We start from the raw sequence: 21,050 nt of genomic DNA on the forward strand, positions 1-21,050 counted from the left end.
GCTGCTCCACTTTTTTTTTTTAATCCCACAACATGCTTCCATATTTTTTTGAGATATATGCATGGCATGATGACTGACGCCAGTTCATTTTTCTACTAGCCACTCACTATGAGTACACTTAGGGTGTCTACACAGGGCCAGTGGTGGTCATCTGAGTCATTTCTTCTTTCCTTTGTGTGTGTGCACATGAGGAGTGTGTGCATGAGTGTTTGCAGGTATACATAGAGGCCAGGAGTCAATGGTCTCCATTATATATTTTTTTGAAATAAGGCATCTCATCGAATCTTGAGCCTACCAGTTTCACTAGACTGGTTGGTCAGTGAGCCCGCAGAAGTCAGTTGTCCCCACTCTTCCCAGTCCCAGGGTTATAGGAGCACACCACAACACTTGGCTCCTACACAGGCTGCTGGGGATCCAACTCAGGACCTCATGCTTGCACAGCAAGAGCTCTTATCTACTGAGCCATCTGTCCAGCTGCTCTTTTTTTCTTTTATTTTTTTAAAAACATTTGCTTTTAATTATGTGTATGCAAGTGTGTTTATGTATGGCGCGAGCGCATACACGAACAGTGCCAGAAGCCAGGAGAGGAAGCTAGATTTCCTGATACTGGAATCATAGGTGGCTGAGAGCCACCCTGTACGGGGAGCTGCGAACCAAAGTTGGGTTTGCTTGGAAGAGCAGTAACTACCTCTAACCACTGAGCTATCGTTCCATCTTTTTCTCCCCTAGGAGAATCCTTACACTTGTTTGTCCACACTCTGGAGTTTTTCTTGGCTGTGTTCCTCCAGACAGAAGCTGGGCCATGCAGGGACACAGCAGGAATTTACAGTATCTTGCCATTCTGATCTCCAAAGAGGCTCCACAAATTTACACTCCCACCAGCAGCTAGGTGTCTGGGCTTCCCCACAGCTGTACTAACACTTGGTATTGTCAGCCTTCTTAGTTGTTGCCGATCCGGCCCCTGTGAACTGTTATCTCATTGTTGTTTTGCTTTGCATTTCTTTGATTGCTGCAGAGGCTGAACTATCTCTTCCTCCATTCATTGGCCACTGGGAATGTTCTGGAATGCCTTGACAACCCTTTGCTTATTTTCCTACCAGCTATTGTCTTTTTTGTTGTTGTTGTTGGTTTATAGTTTAGGCTTCTCAGTCTTGCTTTGGCTTTCACTTCCCCATTTGAAGTTTCTTCTGCATCATGGCTGACATAGTACCATAATTGATTTTTCAGTCATGAGGGGTCATCCCTTTTCCCTGGAGCCACTGGTGAGAGATGTGCCCTCAGCCAGCACTGGCTCCCCACTCCCCAGGGCCTTGCTTCATGGATCTTTACTTAGTCTGGCCCTTGGCTGCTTTAGCCAAAATGGCCATTGCTTTGACAACTGATAGGGCAAACCCATTCCTTGTTATTTTTCATTGTTCTTGGCTGCTTGAAGCATTTCCTGTGCCAAATTAACTTTAAAATCACTTTGCCAATGTCCCCCAAAAGCCCCAGTGGTCTTGCAGTGATCACAATGAGTTTATAAAGCAATTGAATCTGTCTCTCTCTTTGCCTCTGCTTATGTCTTCTCCCCTACACAGAGGGCATCAAGGCCTAGATCATTATCAGCCGGGGGCAGGCCAAGGCTCAGACGGCTCTGAAGTCTCCACGATGCACTAGGCCTGGAACTGGCACCTCCCTGAAGCTCTGCAGACCCGTCTGGTCCACTTCTGAGCATCTGGCTACTCCTTGTCCTTTGGAGTCTGCAAGGGCTCAGGCCTGGCATTCAGGGCCCTCCTTGACCTGGTCTCTGCCTTCCTGTCCAGCTGTGACACCCTTCTCCTTCTGTCAACACAACACCCCTGCATCTTTGGGTCTGGCTTCCTGCCTGCGCCATCATCACTGTAAGTCCTGGCTTCCCAGTCATGTCTGCTAGGTTCATGGGTCACCTCCTTCCAGGAAGCCTCCTGGAACCCTGAAGCTCCTGGCGTTTTTGTTTGTTTGTTTTGTTTTTGTTTTTGTGTTTTGGTTTTCTGAGACAAGGTTTCTCTGCATTAGCCTTGGCTGCCCTGGACTCTTTTGTAGACCAAGATGGCCTCGAACTCACAACAATCCACCTGCCTCTGCCTCCCAAGTGTTGGGATTAAAGGTGTGCGCCACCACACCAGCTTCAGTCCTGTTTCTCAAGGACAAGGATGGACAGAAAGTTCTTGAGAACAGATGTTGGCTCTCCACAGACACTGTCACATGGCTGGATTCTCCTAGCCATGAGAAGCTTACTGCTCTCATGAGACTACACAGGCTTTCTTGGAAAGAATGACGAGAAAAGAGAATTTTCTGAGTGCTGGCCATGCTCCATGGCTGGTTACTCATCAACTCAATTACTTCTCACAGAGGGCCGGCCTTATTAGGATTATTCCCATTTTAACAATGAGGAAACTGAGGCTTAGAGAGGTGAAATACATCTCTCCAGGTCACAAAGCTGAGCGGCCAACAACATTGGGATATTCAGCCCAGGACTGTGAAAACCAACAGTATTTTTGAAAATACTTCAATGATGAGTTGATGATTGCCTCTTTGGGACTTGGATTCAAGGAGTTGACTGGTCATCAAAGAGCAAAATGAGCCAGAAACAGAGAGTCAGAGACTAGCTTAAGTTTGTACATCAAGAGAGCTGAGAGGGGCCAGGATTGGAAGCCAGGCCTTTATTCCTAGGGCAGACTTATTCGCTGTTCCTGGTATCCTGCCAAACTACAGGCTGCTCAGAGAGTCAAGCTGCCATGCAGGGCTGCAAGCCTCTTAGTCCAGGTCAGCAAAGAGAAGGCCTTGTCTGTGGGGCTGGTTTATAATTGAACCCAAAGATACCCACTCATGGCTTTGCCTTGGGGTTGAAACTCAGGAGCAGTCCCCAGTCTACAGAAGCACAGACCAGCACTCCCTGAGGGACCTGCACATTGGATGTGAGGGTGGGTGGGAGTGGGGGGTAGGGTGGTGGTGGGAGGTAACAGGAGCACCATGGGGGACCTCACCTGTTGAGGGATGAAAGAGCTAGAGAAGGTGACGGCCGACCAGAAGAAGATGCCGCAGCTAAGGATCACCTTCCTATTGAAGCGATCACCCAGGTAGCCAAAGATGGGGGCAGCCACCATGAAGCTGCAGATGAACACTGTGGAAAGAAGAGAGAAGAGCTGGAGGGTGCACTGGTCCTGGCTAGGACACATAGCTCAGCCTGGATCCAGACAGAGGCAGCAGTCTTGGGAGGACAATTTCAGTGCCTGACACACAGAGCAGGCAGGGCGTATGCATGGGACTAAAGGATTTGGGGACTTCATTTCTTCTATTACCCCCAGCTTATTCCATATCCTCTGAGCCACGGAACACTCTATCAAACAGAGTGCTAGCCTCAGGCCTACCACACCACCTCCAGGAGTGTCCCACCTATAGATGAAGGCAAGACTTGGGTAGAAGATGACTTACCAATAAATGTCCCAGTGGAAACGGATTCTTTGTCTGCTTTGCCGTTTGTTTTGCATGCTTGCTTTTTGAGACAAGGTTTCCTGTAGCCCCAGCTGGGCTTAACTTAGCTATGTAGCCAAGGATGACTTTGAACCTTGGCTCTTACCACCCTCTATTTCTCAAGTTCTAAGTTTAGAGGTGTGCACCACCATACCTAGTTTATGTGTTGCTGGGGATCAACCCCAGGGCCTCATGTACACTAGGCGAGCACTCTACCAAAAAGCTATATCCCCAGCCCACAGTGTTGCGAGACAGGTATCACTATGTAGCCCTGGCTGTCCTGGAACATGCTATGTAAGTGAGGCTGGCCTCAAACTCACAGAGTTCCTCCTGCCTCTGCCTCCCGACTGCTGGGATTAAAAGTGTGTACCACCATGCCTGGCCTGCGCTACTCTCTGTATTACACTTGAGAGAAGGGCTGGAGAGATGGCTCAGAGGTTAAGAACAATTGTTGCTCTTATAGAGGACTCAGGTTCAAATCCCAGCACCCACGTGGTAGCTCACAATTATATGTCACTCCTATTGCAGGAGATCTGATGTCCTCTTCTGACTTCTGTAGTCGCCAAGCACACGTGCAGTGCTCATACATGCAGGGAAACATTCATACACATAAGATTTAAAATCTTTACAAATATGAAAGAGAAAGAGAGATTCAGACAGATCAGAGATCTAGCTACCTAAGGTCACTCAGCAAATCAGGGCAAACTTAGCCTGGACGATCTGCAGGTCACTCTGCTACCCTCACTCCCAGCAGGCTGCAGAGGCTACCCTGAACAATATAAAGCCTGCCATTCACTTATTCATTCATGCATGCATGTATCTTATTCATTCAGCAACTAGAGGGAGGGGCACGTCTTAGTTACTATCCTATTGCTGTGAAGAGACACTATAACAAAGGCAAAAGAGAGCATTTAATTGGGGACTTCCTTAACAGTGTTGGAGGGTGAGGTCCAGGACCATCATGGGGAGTGTGGCGGTAGCAGGCAGGCATGGTACTGGAGCAGTAGCTGAAAGCTCACGTCTTATCCAAAAACTGGAGGCAGAGAAGCAAGCTAACTGGGATGGTGTCGGCCTTTGAAACCTCAAGGCTCATCCCCATGGTACACCTCCTCCAACAAGGCCACATCTCCTAATCCCTCCTACACAGCCAGCTAGCTGGGAACCAAGCACTCAGATCTGTGAGCCTGTGAGGGCCATCCTCATCAAACCACCGCACTTTGATAAGTTGCCTTGGCTATGGTGTTTCTTCACAGAAGCCAACTAGTAACTAAAGCTGGGCATCTACAACATACTAACATTAGGTGTTTGGGATTCTGAACACAAGATTTCTCCCTGCCTGGACTAATAGTCTAAGAAAGAAAAACACATAAATACCACAATAGCCAGTAATCATTAACAGTCTGTATAAGATAGTGAGGCATGCTAGCAGGATCAAAGGACAGGTACAAGGGATTAGAGAAATGTGTATGTAGGAGCAGGGTCTGGGGAAAGGGGTGGCAAGAAGCAGCCACTGAGCAGATGGAGGAAGGGCGTGAAGCTTTGCAAAGAAACAGAAAGATGTGCTAAAACCCAGAAACCAAGCTCTCAGGGAAGATCCTATAGCCACAGTGGAATTAAGATACAAGTGAGGGGATAACAACCAGGCTGCAATATGAATAAAGTATAATAATAAACAAACAAACAAACAAACAAATAATAAATAGATAAACAAATAAATAAATAAAAAAGAAATTTGGCAAAGGGGCTGAAGAGATGGCTCAGCAGTTAAGAGTACTTGCTGTTCTTCCAGAGGACCTGAGTTCAATTCCAAGCAACCACATGGTGGCTCACAACTATCTGCAATGGGATTTGATTCCCTCTTCTGGTGTGCATGAAAACAGAACACATTTATGTATGATAAATAAATGAATCTTAAAAAAATATCTGGCAAAAACAAATCATCCCTTGTGACTGAGATACGGATGCTGCATTGGCCATTCCTGTCTGGATCCCCTGAGAACATCTTTCACTGTTGCATATAGCCAGACTCTAGTGTTACCTCAGGGTATGAGGAACATTACAATAAATTTTTATATAAAATAGATGTACAAAAGAGAACGCAGATCATACAGTTTTTAAAAGAGTCTGAGAAGTTTCACCTCAGCAAAGAGCTGCAGGAGGCAAGGAAATATTCACAGAAGTATTGGGGGGGGAGGAGTGCACTTAACATGTTTGAGGGGCAGGAAAGAGGCCAGAGTGTCTGCAGCAGAAGGATGGAGGGGGAGGGGTGGAGGACACGGTTGAGAGGCCAGATGGGGTGGGATCCTCCCTGGGCAAGACAGGGGATGCTGGACAAAGAACTAATGACCTGGTTTTGTTCTGCTGGGACAAGAGCAGGGCAGAGTCTTCAGGGACTTAGAGAGAATGCCAGTGTTGGCGATGGGTGGGGTTTGGTGTACCCGGTGAGATAAAGAGGCACAGGTAAGGCAGGGTAGAGGCCAACCACACAGAGAGGCAGCCCCCTCTGTCCCATGGAAGGCAGTCCCACTGCCAGCCGGCAGATGGCCAGACAACACTGACCTCTGCCTGCTGGGCTCTTGTGTGCTTAGCAGCCCCTGGGGAGACACTATTTAGGAGGGAGGAGCAAACAAGAGAGGAGGGATGCGGTGAGCAGGGCAAAGTGGGCATGAAGGGTCCTTCTCTCTGCTTGACTTGAAAACACAGGTTGGGGACCTAGTAACTCAGGTCTGTGTTTTAGGCTTTGGGCACGATCAGATCATGTGCCTTAGAGACACCCTACCTGGGGTTCAAGCCTGGCTCTGGCCTTCTTAGCTAGGATCCTTTGCCAGGTCACAATATCTGTGTCTCAGCTTCATTGGTGTGCTGGTAAATGTGTAACAACAGGTTCTCTAAAAACGGGGCAGAGGAGGGGCTCCAGGATGCCCCGGGATTGTGTATCTCCACTGTGTATCTCCACAGTGTAAACACCCTCACCCAGCTGAGGCCAAGCTACCAAAGAAATGTGAGGCTCAGAGTTCAGTACCTTGTCCAGTCCCGGGAGTTTCCACCATTCGGATAAAAGGAGTTTACCTTAAGCACACTGATAATAGCCCAGTGTAGCAAAGTAATTAGGAAGTGATGAGCTGTGAGTACTTATCAGCTTCTTTTAATACAAATCACTCAGTTGTAAGTTTATATAATTTAGTCCTGAACAATGGCTGTGTCTAACAAGCAGCTCACACAATTCCTAAAAATTTAACAATCAACTCTCATGAGCCAGCCTGAGCCAGCTCTCCACGCCAACTTCCTCATCTGTAAAATGAAGATAAAAATAGCTGCTGCTCTGGGTGGCTTGAGCACTGGATGAGGCATTGCGGGGGAAGGTGCTTCACGCCCTGCCATGGAGGTGCAGCCTGGGTCAACAAGGCTCTTGTTTACGTTAGCCAGGGCCAGTATTATTTCCTTACATCTACAGAAAGAATGCTTTCTTGTGCGCCGGCCGCACCTCCCAAGATCTGCCTGTAGCTCAGATCAGGATGTAGACAAGGAAAAGCTTAGTCGCAGCAATGGGCTTACACACATGTTTAGGGGAAGAGGAACAACTGCCTTCTGTATGCCTGTCTGAGCTGGGTGGGGAGTGGACAGAGAAAATCAGAACAGGTTGTCTAGCCAACATGGAGGCTCATCCATGAATTGCACAGTTCGATGTCCTTAAAGCCTCGGTACCAGTAAGGAGGACCAAACCCTGCTGATGTCAAAGTGGGCAATGAAACATGCCTAGGAGTTCACAATAAGGACTACACTACATCCATATGTGTGCATGTATACATATACATTTTTCAAGTCTTCTAGTCATACTGTGTGATGGTTAATGTGGCATGATGCTTATTTTTTTGTTTTGTTTTGTTTTGTTTCTGATGCTTATTGTTAATAACACCTACAGTTGTCATTGATGCATCACTTATTACAGACCAGGCCCCAGACACACTCTTGGCATATGCGCTCATTATCTCAGTCAATTCCTGCTCTTAGCTTCATCCTACAGAGGAGACAACCTGGCAACTGCATGTCTGAGCCAGAATTAAACCTTAGTTTAGCTGACTCTAAAGTTCCTGCTCTAAATCACATCACTTGGTGCTAGACTGGGAAGGAGATGGTCCCCACATATGGCCCAGAGGTCAGAGAATGTTCAGGGTGTGCTGGGAACAGCAGGAGATGGGTTAGGCTGTGGTATGAGAGGACCACTGAGGGAGACAGGGCCCTACACATCAGGACCGGGCTTGCATTCTGATCCACAGCATGTCCCTATCCCACCCTTATGAAGAGGAGCACTTGGAAAAGCCCCCCCCCCCCCCTTGGGTCATTGAAGGAACCTGAATCAGGCACCCAGGCCTTGGCCACACTGCACTGTCTTCAATAGGGCAGCCTTCTGGCTCTCCCACTCATGGATTTTTGCTCATGCGGTGGGCAGGGCTTACAGGGTAGGCTCCTGTAAACAGCACTGCACCTGTTTCCACCTGCCACCATTTTTGCCATACCTTCTCCTCCTCCACTGTATCAGAAAACTTGAGCCTTGTTTTTCTTTACCCACATTACAGCTGGGACCACCAAGGCCCAAAAGGGTAGAAGAATATACCAAGGATGACATAGCTAGCTCTCCTCACCTCAGAGCTTTTCCCTTAAGAACAAAGGAATCCAGGGTCAGGAATGTGTCGGTCATCCCTCAGGCTCCTCCCAGCCCTCAGGAACATTGCTGGCCAGCAGAGGCAGGCAATGCACACTGTCAGGATAGGGACAGGAGGAACAGCCCAGGCAAAGGACAGTGGACTATGGCCCCTGGAACAATGGGCACTGAGAGGCTTACAAAGCCAGCAGGCAGCTGTGCTGGAAATAAAGACCAGTGAGGGCGAGAAGCTTCCTGCGCTGTCCACCCCGGCCCCATGGTCTTTGTGGGAGGAGAGCTTTCAGACCAGACTGCTGCCCCGCCCCCCACCTCAATGTAGGCAGAGTGGCTTTCCCGGCAGTTCCCGCATACAAGAGGACATCCTGTGGCCAGGGTGTGGGGAACACCTCACTCAGCTCACGCTTGCTGAGCCCACAGGTCTAGGACAATGGAGCAGTAGGGCAAGGAGCCAGGCAGAGGGGGCAGGGTACCCTGGCTACTGCTGATGGGAGGAGTTCGGCTCAGCCTCACTCTCCTTCACAGAGCTGGCTCAAGGCCATCAGAAAAAGATGGAAGGGAGCCTGGGCAGGGTGTGTGTGTGTGTGTGTGTGTGTGTGTGTGTGTGTGTGTGTGTGTGTGTGTGTGTGTGTGTGTGTTGTGCTAGTGCCAGGTATCTAGAACATGGATGATGCACATATGTAATCTTAGAATTTAAGAGACTGAAGCAGGAGATTGCAAGTCTGAGACCAATTTGAGCTACAAAGCAGGTTCCAGGCCAGCCTGGGTTACATAGCAAAGACCTTGCCTTCAAAGTAAAATGAAAATTGCTTAGGACATAGCTCAGTGATGGAGCACTTACATGTTGGATGACACTCCTGAGGTGTCATGTACCTCCTGTGGCTGACACAGGGCTCAATGTGCTTACAACATCCCAAAGGTGGGAGCAAAGTCTCACAGGGGCCCTGCATGTTACAGGCAATCACAGATGTAGCCCTATCCATGGTAGGAGATGCCACTCTCACCACACAGGAAGGGTCACCTGTCTCACCCCAGAAAGTGGCATCAGAGTAGGAGATGGCAAGGTGGTTGCTAGCGAGCCACTTTGGCCATGGAGCCTACCACCTGCCCCTCCTTGGCCTCGCTAAACCAGGGCTATGTTTCCCAAGTCCAGATTCCAGCTGGCTGCTATTTCGAGAAGACACATCACACTCCACATCCTGTGGGCAGGGAGGATGCTCAGACAGACGTGGGCAGCCTCTGCCATCCAGGCCCAACCCAGGCCACCCTAGGCGATGGGGAAGACACAGGACACACATAGCCTCACTGTGGTGCCTGGGGTCCCTCAACACTCAACCCTCCTGCAGGAAAAACAGCTCTCCTCACACTCTACTTTAGACAGAAAGCCTCTGCTGGCCTCTCCGGCCATAGGTGGGTGGCTATGGGGCTGCCCAGCTTTGCCTGTGGACCCTAAGTCTGCTGAAGCAGAACATGATCAAGATGGGTGAGGAGCAAGGCCTGAAGACACTGTCTGGTTTCACTCTGAGCCAGCTCTTCCTCCATCCGTACCCTATCCTGGCACTTCCTGTGGCCCCACAAACCCTCCAACCTCCTCTGCTATCCATTCCTGCACTGGGCAACAGAGTGAACATGCTGATGAAACAACTACACGGACCTGCCCTGCTCCCAAGCTTTCTCTATTCCTCCAAGACAAGGACCCAGTAGGAACCTTAGGCAGCCTTTAACCCCTTCACAGGAATGCCCTACTGATTCTTCTGCCTCCTCTTCCTCCATTCTCCTGTAGGGAAGGCTCGTGGCTGACCAGCCACAGGTCACAAAGACCAGGTAGCATCACAAACAGCCATCACACTTACTGTGCCTTCTCTGTGTTACACGGACACTGATTCCCTCAGGTTCATCTTCTAATTTGTTTATTTTCTCTTCAACTGGGTCTAATTTACTCATTAAGTCATCTAACATTCACCTTATTTTGTACTTAGTTTTTTTTTTTTAACTTCTATTAGTTTCAGGTATTTTAAACATCTTCCTCTTCTCTTTTCATTTTTTGCTAATATATATTAGCACATATATGATCTATATCATAACTTCCTTTGAGCTTTGCAAACTAAGCATTTCCAGGGCTTTTTTGAGACAGGGTCTCACTCTAGCTCAGGCTATCCTGGAATGTGTTCTGTAGCCCAGGCTAGCCCAAAACTCACAGTAATTCACCTGCCTCAATCTCTTAAATATTTGGGAGTTCAGGTGTGCGCTGCCATACTTGGCTAGTTATACCTATTTTTAAAAGCCACTAAAAACAAAACTACTCTCTATAGTTCTTCAGGCTGTTTCCAGAACCATGTGCCTGCCTCCCACAAAGATGAGTTGCCTGTGGCCTCTGTTTTTTCCCCTGGTGCTGAGAATGGAACCCGAGGCCTTGCCCCTGTGAGGCAAGTGCTCTACCATTACATCATATGATCTGTCTTGCTATGTGCACTATTCATTTTGAATGTGGGCTTGTCTTCAGGGAGAACTGTCACCTGTGTCCATGCCGGCTCTGGATCATGAAGGCTTCCCTAAAGAGCCACTTGGATTGACTTTCGCTGGGGTCCCTGGAAACAGATGGCATGAGCAGCAGTTCTAGGGCACTGAGACTGGCACCAGGGTCTCTGCAGAAAGCTGGAGGCAGGCACTCTACCATCTGAGCTGCCTGCCAGCCTGGACAAGCTTGGGATCAGAGAGTGTCCCTGAGTTCTGGAGGGAAACTGAGTCAGCCTCGTGGCCTTGGGAACCCAAGCCAGCATTGGCCCCAGCTTTGGGTAAAAAAGCTCCCAGCCTGGAAGATGACCAACAATGCATTGGTCTAACTATAGAACTGGCGTACGGGGATGCCTGATGTGTTAGCCTACTTTTCCATACGTTTGAAATTCTGTGAAAATGTCATTAAGAACACTGCCAAGTGCCCAGTACATACAACTGCCCTCAGTGCTCTGAGACACATGACTTCAGCTCCATCTCCCAGTCCAGCTTTTGGCTTCAGCTCTTTGCTTCCAGCACCTGGGAATTCCCTGTTAGCTTTAGCTTTCAAGTGCAGCTATGTAATTTAAACAGGTTTTCTCTTCATATTTTTTCAAGCTTAGAGAGCAAGGTCGGTGGGGGTGGGGGTGGGGCCCTGACATCTATCTACTGACAAACTGACCAGATGTCCCTTCCTATGAATGAAAAAGCCCCACTGAAATGTTCCCTCTGCCTTTCCCACCTGCCACCCGCAACAGCTAGGTGCACATTCTGCTATACACTCAGCCTCCCACGTGCCCTACACCTGAGAGGTATCTGAATGGTATTTTCTACTCCCATTGACAGAGGGGATCTGCTTGCCAGCAGGGTCTAAGCATAATTAACACCCAGGCCAGGGCATGCCAAGCATCAGGTTGATTAGCTGCTACCCCTTTCATTGTGGGCTATGGGGGTCCCCCAATGGGTAGAGTTCTACTGTGGGCTGCCACAGAGGCCAAGCTGAGCAGGGCTGTGCAAGGGGATGCTAACAATGGACAGCTTCCCAGGGGGTAACTGAAAGGGCAGAACCAAGCCAAACCCTCTATCTCCAATCCCCAAAACCCCTGGAGCCCACAAATAAGCTGGTGCTGTTCTCAGCCCTGGCCCTTTGATCCGGGCAAGCAGCAACACCTAGCTGGCGCCCTCCACCAGCTCTGACCTTATCAGGCTCAAGGAAGAGACAACTGCCTGGGGCACAGGCCAATTAGGTGCCTTGTTCTGGTATCCACTGAGTCACATCCTGGTTGAGCTTGTCCAGCTTCTTAGCTCCAATGGCCAAGAGGGTGAGGACACTACAGGGAGCCATCCCAGTTGTGTTACAGTAAACAGCAGGTCAAGACCATGGAGCAAGGACTCACAAGACTCTGAGAAGACTGGCAATTCTCATCTGAGCCCAGAGGTACCCACTGTAGGGACACTGTGATGCCAGACATTCAGACTCTATAAGCCACATGGGCAGGAGCCTGCGTAGACAGAGTCCTTTTGCAGCAAGACCTCAGCAAGTTGCTCCCCTCCCTTGGACCACCTCCTTCACCAGCAAGTAAACTTGGCAAAGGGAGCCTTAGGGTTCTGGAAGAATCAAAGGAGACCATACTTGTGGGGGAGCTGTCTACTTCCAGCCAGGTCCCCGGAGGTCAGTAGGCACCATGTGCCCTCTCATGAAGCAAGAATCCAGCTTGGGAGGTTCTGATGAAGAAAACAGGGCTTGACCTCCCACATGCTTCTGGGGCTGATATTCCCTCCTTGTCCCTGAGAGGCCAGGTAGGACTGACCACACTCAAGGTAGTTGATGAAGGAAGCTGGGGTGCAGCCTCCCTCCAGATCACCAGCAAGGCTAGGACCAGAGGGACAACACTCATTCCTAGGTTCCAGAAAACTCAGGAACCATGTGGGGTAGAGCCAGGGTCTACTCTTCTCTTATCACCATTGACCAGGACCTCTGGGTGGTCACTGTGCACAGGGGCCTGCACGGCATCCTAACAAGAGACACCAGGAAGGGGTTAGAAGGTCCTGGGCTCATAGCTTGGGCAGAAGCTACAGCTGCTAGAGTAGGGTCCTGACTGCTATGAGGGGACGTGAGACTACACAGCTTTGCTCCCACTTAAGTTTGGGGTTTAGAGCCAATAAATAGTTCTCTTTCCAAGCTATAAGACCCTACCCAGGATTTTTGCCAAGGGACAAGGGTCTGAGCACTCGCTGAGGTGCCTGGGCTGTGCACTGTGCGCCATGTCATTCTGTGAGCTCTAGGGGCCATTGTGCATATGGAATGCCACCTAGACAGGTCAGGCAGGTTCCAAGGCAGATTCCCTCCATCTCCACCCTCCCAGAACAGCCAGGCTGGAGAAGGGTTCATGGGCTGGAATGCAAATCAGAGCTCTCCCACACACCAGCCTGTCTAGCACTCATAGCCAGATGAACTCCAGGACCAAGGGCCCAGAGACAGGCTGGACTCACACAACAAGGTTGGAGCCCAGACAGGATCAGACATCCTGAGATCCCATACTGGATCGAGTCTCCAGCAGGCCTTCAGGAGCCGCTTAGGTCATGGTAGTATAGCCAAAGCCAGCGGGGAGGACAGGGGGCCAAGAGTACAGATCCTATGGGGGCCCTGAAAGGTAGGGCAAGGATAAGGGAGACATGGTCTCTACCTCCTGAAGGAAAACTGGCAGGTTGGGACAGCTGCACTATGATTTTTCTCTACATCCTCTGCTGCATTTGCCATAGCCCACAAGACCTTAGGTCCTGCCTCTGATGGCCCTTGGAGAGGTGAGTCAGGGACCCTCAGGCTGAGCCTAGATAGGACTCAGGACCTCACATTCCTCAGAAGCTGACAGGCGGTGGCATCGCTTGTCATTCAAAAGGTGATTCCTAAGTGGATCAGAGTGAAGGAGTGAAGGGAGGGGCAATGACAGAGACAGGCCGCTGAGGTTCAGCTGGCATCACCCAGATCGCTGGCTCTTTTTAACAACTAGGTTAAGACACTGGGTACCAATGATGCCTTCAAACCCAAAGGAAGGGCTTCCTTGGTGGGCATTGGCCCCAACCCATGTTATCTGTTGTCTAATACCTACTTGGGGCAGATGCATGCACTTTGCTTCACAGGAAAAGCAGCTGAGGCTTCAGACAGGGCCTGTTGTGGGTTGTGGGAGTTTGCTGCAATGGCCACACTCATTCTGAAGCAAGGACAGAATAGAGCAAGAGTGTCAGCCTTCCCTGGGCGGGCAGTGAGAGAGGAAGAGGCCTCACCTGACTGCAGCAAGCCGGCGCCCCGGTCCTTGACCCCAAAGTGCTGCTGGATATCCAGAAGAACGCCTAGAGGGGAGAGATGGGGTGCTTACTGCAAAGTCTAGCACAGGGGCATTCGCATTACCCACTAGCTGTTCACCTCACCACCACCACCCCTCCTGTCTCAGACCGGCATGGCCCACCTCCTGCATTCCTGCCCAGATGTGGCCTCCATTTTGCATAAGCTAGCCAGAACCCTGGAGAGCTTGGGGTTCCAGTCTTCCCTCCTAGACATACTGAGGACCTCCCACGCTCAGCCCGAGCACCATGTCCACTCATCAGTCATGGCAGGAGCCTAAAGTATGAAGCAATGCAAGGCTCCTCTGTGGTCACTCAGTAAGGCTGACCTTTGGGCTCAACCCCAGTGAGAGATCAGGCCCTGGTCTGTCATTCAGAAAGTCCCCAGATAAGGAGCAACATGCAGCCACAGCCAGTTGTGGAGACAACCAGTGGCTAGGAACAAGGACAAGGTAGCTTAAGGCAGCACTCATACAGGCTTTCCTGCCCCTATGTGCAAGCCTATGCACATGGACACATGGACACACACACACACACACACACACACACACACACACACACACACACACTTCACATGCACACATACACCACTCATGCCAGCTGCTCTCATGACCAGGACTCCAGTTTCCAGACACAGGAAGCAGGTCTCAGGGAGGCTCTAGGTTGGGGAAGGTCTTAGAGACCACGACTGCTTCCCACTCTACCACTTTTACTCACCACTGTGGCTCTGTTAACAGAAGCTAAAAAAATAAAAAACAAAAAACCTACAAGCCATTCACAGCTGACAGACAAAGCCATAGCTGCATGGGGGCTACAGACCCCAGAGTGCTTCCATAGCTCTTAGCCAAGTCAGAGTCAGCACCCCTCAACAGCCTAGCCCCAGGCCTCACCAGGTTATCTCTGTGGACAGAAGGACACTGGGCCACAATCCTTTACCACAGAGAAGGGGTTAGGAAGGAAGAGGAAGAGGCAACGCCCTACCTTCAACAGCTGCCTACACAGGGAGCAGAGGCCCTTGGGGACCCTAGAGCTTTCTCTGACAACGATAGCATTACTGGGATACGAGTGGTTTGTGCTGTGGGTGGCTCATCTAGCCTTGCGAGACTGACAGGGTTATCCCACTGGACAGGTGAGAAAACTGAGGTACAGGAGATTGAGGCATAGGCTCAAATTTACCAACAGTGTCTGGGACTAGTAGGATAGATGGGGTGGGGGCACTAAGTGTCATTGTCCCTCTGCAGACCCTGCTGGGAGGCTAAGTGATCTTCTTGGCTGTAGGACCAGGCCTGCCTGGTGGCTGGCAGCTGATAGCTGGGAGAAAGCAGCCTCCTCTCTAATTCCCTGAATGGATGCTCCATAATTATTCTAATGAAGAGGCAGTGTAAGGCCCAGCTAATGACTTAATAACCAAGGTCTGATGGGGCAGTGCCCTTGCCATAGCTGGATAGCAGGAGCTAGGCCTGCAGATGGCCACGGTCACTGTGTGGGACCAAAGGTGCCCTGACTAGCCTTGGAGGCCGAGAGGCTGCACCACTGGACTCAGCTTTGAGGCACCATCCACACTCACCTCCTTCTCACAAGCTCATTCTCTCTCCTGAGCCTCTCTCTCAGTCACCATCACCCATGGCTCCTCAGTGTGCAAACCCTTCCTCAGGACACAGACAACAAACAGGTCCACAGTTCTGCTTCTGTAGCTCTTAGCAGAGTACTCAGAGTCAGCACACCCCAGCAGCCTAGCCTCAGGCCCCACCCAGTTACCTCTATGGCCAGAAGGACACTGTCCTGCCTCATTTCTTGGATGACAGTGCCATCTCCCAAACTACCCAGTGCCTGCTTCCCCACTCCAAATGCCTCTTCTCTCTCTTGACCCAAGGCTCTCCATAGTGATCTCTGCCACTCCTTCAACACTGGCTCCTGCGCCTCCTCTTTGAAACAGCCTTTCCTTATTTCTCTCCCTCCTGCCACCCTCAGCCAATCAGTGTCCATTGCTTCCTAGTCCATTCTGATATTAGCACTATCCCAAAGATGCATCAGGATGAGTTAGTTCAATAGGGGAGGACACACAGGGTCATGGGTCAGCTCCTGGGACCCACTGTGACTGGGAGCTAAGGTTGTTAGTGATTGCTTCCTTGTAAAGTCTGGTACTGAGAGGCTCTCACGGGAAATCTCATCCTGCCACTTGCCACATCTATTCTGCACACAAACTAAAGCTGAGAGGAAGGAAGCTACTGCCACATAGCACCTCGGGCTCTGGACATGGCTTTGAAATCAGGTCTTGAAATACTGAAGGGAAAAAAGAAGCTTTGTCTCTGTCAATGTACTCTCCTAATAGCCTCTGTGAGCAGAGAGAGGTCAGGGGCACACACACAAGCCATGGCGACTGCAGCAGACACAAGTGGGGAAACAATCACCTCAGCCCTGACAGTGTCCACCTAAGGAGGCATCAGACCCATTCTCCCAGAGCAAAAACTCAATCCCAAGGCTATTCCCCATTGCAGATGCCCACCATAAGCCCCAGGCTGTCCTGTGAGATCCCCACAATCCCAAATTCAATTCATTTGCTAGCACAGCTAACAGAACTCAGGGGAACACACACACTCACACACACACACACACACACACACACACACACACACACACACACAGTCTGTGACAAAGATTTCAGAGTACACATAGAACACAGAGTACACAACATTGAGACATGAGGGAGGGGCACAGGGCCTCCTCACCTCCTAAAACACCACCTACAGTCCTTTGGAATTTTTTGTTTCTTTTGTTTTTTGGGACAGGTTTTCTCTGTGAAACAACCCTGGCTGTCCTAGGCTTGCTTTGTAGACCAGGCTGGTCTTGAACTCACAGAGATCCACCTGCCTCTGCCTCCCGAGTGCTGGGATTAAAGGTGCTTGCCTCCATGCCTGGCAGTCCTTTGGGATTTTTGCAGAGGCTTTGGATGCAGGCCTCCCTCACTGAACTCTTGGCCAATGGTGATCAACGCAGTGCTCAGCTCCCTTTCTGTCCCAGCCTTCTATCCCTGCCAGGGCCTTCAGTGACCAGTGACTAGGGCTCCCTGGGGGCATGGCCACCAGCCAACTCATTAGCATGCCAAATACGCTAATCATTCTGAAAATTCCAATGACTTTAGGGTCTCTATCAAGAGGCAGGAGCAGGACCAAATGCAGATTCCACCACAGTCACCAGATTTGTGGTGAAAGCAAAGAGGCACTCTTGTCACCCTGCCTCTTACTGCTTTGTAGCTATCGCCTAGTTCAGGGCCCATCTCCGAGCTGGTCCCCAGGGACAGTAGGGGGTGGAGTGGATGCCCATGGTGAGTCTCTGGAACCACAACAATGACAGTCACAGCTTTAAGTGTTGGAGAGACAAAAGGATGGGTAATCAGGAGAGAGCAGGAAAATGATGACCCCATCCTGGAATCCTGAGGCTGTGGCTATCCACCCACAGCCAAAGAAATGGCATGGGTCTGAAGTAAAGAGACCTCTATCTCAGGGAAGGAAGTTATATCAAAATCTGTAGAATTGTCCAGGTGGTCACTCCCTCATCCAGTGGTTTTCCAGCTTGACATTTGCCTCTGCCTCCAGGAAGCTTTCCCTGACTTCTCCATTCTTCCACATGCAGAGGGCCATCCAAAGTCCTCAGGAACTCCTAAGAAGTCTAGAAGCCAGAGCACAGGGGCTTGGAATCCCCTCTCCTACCTGCCCTAAAGCTGTAGGTGTAAGGCCAGAGTAACCTTCTTGGGTAGCAGGGACTGCATCAAAAGAGATCATGTCCCCTCTGAGCCTTTCTAGGTCATTTGCTCTTTCTGGCCTGGAGGGAGGCAGGGTGACAGGAGAACAGGACCCTGATAGCCACTGGCACGGGAAGCATGTGTCATGGAGGCTCACAGCTGGCTCACATTTTCCTCTGGGCTCTAGCCTGGCACAGGCACACACATCCTCTCCCCCCTCCCTTTATTTTTCTTTACCACAGCCTTACATTTAGTCTTTCCTGGAGGCTGAGGTTTGTTGGGTCACAGGATGGGCCTCACGCCCAGGAGCAGCTTCCCACAGCTCAGGCCAACCCCAGCCAACTGGCCCACCAGTTCTAGCCAGGATCGGGCAAGGTGAGGCTCCCACTCCAGTGGGGTGGGGGGCAACCTATTCCAGTCGTAGCCCTGCCTCTCCAGGAGGCCACCCAACCCATATTCACAAGGGCTTCCTGCCCGCAGGGTCTCCACCTGCAAGGATACATATCCAGGAACAGCAGAACCCTGAATTCTCCAGTGCATTCACAGCCATCACAACCCTCCCAAAGGCCCAGGGGAGGATCTCCTCTCCTCATACAGATCCTGCAAAAGATTGGCCTCTACCTGGTACCTCGGCTTTTAGCCTCTTTCTGGTATCTGCCTCCACCAGGCTTCCCATGCCTGCCTTATGCATCCTGGTTGTGGGTACACCTTGACCTGTCCCCTTGGCTAGCCCCCACCATGGAGCATGTCTGGGGATGTGGTTCAGTTGTTAGACTGCCTGCCTAGCATGCACGAAGCCCTGAATTTCATCCCCAGCATGCAATATACCAAGTGTGGTAGTACATAATGCCTCTAATTCCCTCATTCAAGAGGCAGAGAGACAGGAGGATCAGAAGTTCAAGATATCCTTGGCTATATATCAAGTTCAAGGCCAGCCTGGGCTACATGAGACCATACAAAGAAAACAAGACAAAAATAAAGTTCCGCCCTTTGAAGTGTGTCCTCAGTTGGGTTGGACACACTGCCGCCCTCCTTCCTCCCCACTGGTGTACTCCACACTCGCCTCTTGTCCTTCAGTTTCACAGCCTCTCTTTCCACAGCTTCCGGTGAGCTCCATCCATAACCAGCACTACTGCTGAACACCCAGGCTGCCCTAGGAGTCACCTGGAGCCCTCCTTTACTGCCCCAGGATCACCCCGTCTTCACTGCCTTGCCTAGCTTCCCTGCTTCTGACCCTTGCTGGTCCCTGCTCATCCCTCCTGCGGCTAGACCTCACAAACACTTAGCAGTCACTCCCTGGGTTCCAGGTCTAAGGCTGAGGCTCTAGGACCCTCCAAACTGTTCCTGGACTCAGGGGGCTAATGCTGCAGCCTGGTGGGTGTCAGCTCTGGCCATGCCTCAGAATCACCCACAACTTCCTCAAGACCTGCTGACTCGTCCTCTGGCTCAGCGATACTGCAATAGACAAGAGCAAGGTGAAGGGTGCTATGTGCTCTGAGGGTGTTAACTCACTGCCCATGGCTGCCCAGAGCCTTCTGTGGTTCTCCATAGCTGCCTAAATAAAGCCTAAGTGTTGAGCACTCAAGACTTCTATGGTACCTGAATTGGCACATGTGTAAGCGCACACACATGCACAAACACTCCCACATATACACACATGAGCACACACACACAGAGCACTAAACTGTAGCTGTGACCACTCACTTCCTGGACCCCCATTTCTTTCCTGAATAAATAGACAGAATGGAGAAAGTAGGTTGGTGGCAAACCTGTCCAAGACTTTCAGTCACTCTGTTTGTTTGTTTGTTTGTTTCTCAAGACAGGGTTTCTCTGCGTAGTTGTGGCTGTCCTACACTCACTTTGTAGACCAGGCTGGCCTCAAACACACAGTGATCCACCTGCCTCTGCCTCCCAAGTGCTGGGATTAAAGCCTTGTGCCACCACGCCCAGCCTCAGTCACTCTTAAAGTGTGTGCCTGCTTTAAATAAATATGACCTCTCTCACCAGGCGTGGTGGTTTAACCTGTAAAGCCCAGCGACTTGGGAGGCTGGGGCAGGAAGATTAAAGGCTTAAATCCATCTCAGGAAACTTAGACAGTGTCTCAAAATAAAAAGTAAAAAAGCCAGGTGCCATGGCGCATGCTTTTAAACCCAGCACTTGGGGAGACAGAGACAGGTGGATCTCTGTGAGTTCAAGGCCAGCCTGTTCTACAAAGTGGGTTCAGGATAGCCAAAGCTACACAGAGAAACTCTATCTTGAAAAAACAAAAACAAACAAACAGACAAAAATAAAATAAATAAAGAGTGAAAAAAGCTGAGCATAGCAGTGAATGCCTTTAATCCCCACCACTGGGGAGGCAGAAGCAGGAGGATTTCTGTGAGTTTGAAGCAAGCCTGGTCTACATAGCAAGTTCCAGGTCAGCCAGGGCTACATATAAAAACCCCATCTAAAAATAAAAATTTAACTTTTTTTAAGTAAAAAGAGGGCTGAGGTATGTATAGCTCAGTGGCAAAGCAATTGCCTAACATGCACAAAACTCCAGGTTGACTCCCAGCACTAAAAATCTCTAAGCACAGTGGTCAAAAGACCCTGCGCATGCAGACCTGTGACTGGCCCTTCATAGCTCCAACCACTGCCATGGGAAGTTCAGTGTTACCTGTTAAGATCCACTTCCCCCTCCAAGGTCACACCCACCAGAGTATCCTTTCTATCTTTGAGGCTTTTGGTGAGGTGCCCTCTAGGACCCTAGAGCCAAACACCTTCTGGCCCTGCTCATATTGCATGCATCCCAGAGGCTCCTGGGTGAGTCCCCATCATGGTCAGTAGCCCTAAAAGACCAACCCCCAATTCAGGATGCCAGGCCTCCTCCAGCCAGTTCCATCCTGTCGACACCAGAGCCTTCGAGAGGCCAAACATAAGAAAAGGCCACATTTCTGGGTGTGGTAGTGTACCCCTTCAATCTCAGCCTACGACACATACATCTCCCATAAAAGATTTTTTTTTTTTTTTTTTTAAAGCTGCACTGTCCTAGGAAGCCCTGCCTTAGGCAGCCTCGGGCTCAAGGTCAAGAGAGTGATATCTTGAGTGTTCTTCCTACTTGGTTATCTAGAGTGGTCTGTGTAGCAATCACACCTGCCCCCCAAAGCACACTCATATGACTGCCTTAGCCTCTCCTGAAGGAGCAGTCAGCTTAGATGACTTCTCAGGGGCATGGACTCCAGGGCCAGACCATCTGGGTTTAAATCCTAGCTTTTCTACCTTTGCTGCTGTGTGACATTAGAAAAGCTTCGTAACCTCTCTGAGATAGCTTCCATCTTTATG

The 21,050-nt window shown here is 50.3% G+C and overlaps 1 protein-coding gene across 2 annotated transcripts in view; it reads right to left on the minus strand.

Annotated features, from left to right (window-relative positions):
- Nucleotides 1-21,050, minus strand: part of Spns2 (SPNS lysolipid transporter 2, sphingosine-1-phosphate) — a 36,670-nt gene that overhangs the window by 7,174 nt on the left and 8,446 nt on the right. For both annotated transcript variants that reach the window (XR_007833109.1, XM_051168224.1), the window contains exons 2-3: nucleotides 13,931-13,996; nucleotides 3,006-3,142 (exon numbers count right to left, since the gene is read on the minus strand). Coding sequence is in view for 1 of the 2 variants with exons in the window: in XM_051168224.1 (XP_051024181.1) it covers nucleotides 3,006-3,142; nucleotides 13,931-13,996 (203 nt within the window). In the remaining variant the exon portion in view is untranslated. The remainder of the gene's footprint in view (nucleotides 1-3,005; nucleotides 3,143-13,930; nucleotides 13,997-21,050) is intronic.

Source organism: Acomys russatus, chromosome 25 (assembly GCF_903995435.1).
Source record: "Acomys russatus chromosome 25, mAcoRus1.1, whole genome shotgun sequence".
Lineage (NCBI taxonomy): Eukaryota > Metazoa > Chordata > Mammalia > Rodentia > Muridae > Acomys > Acomys russatus.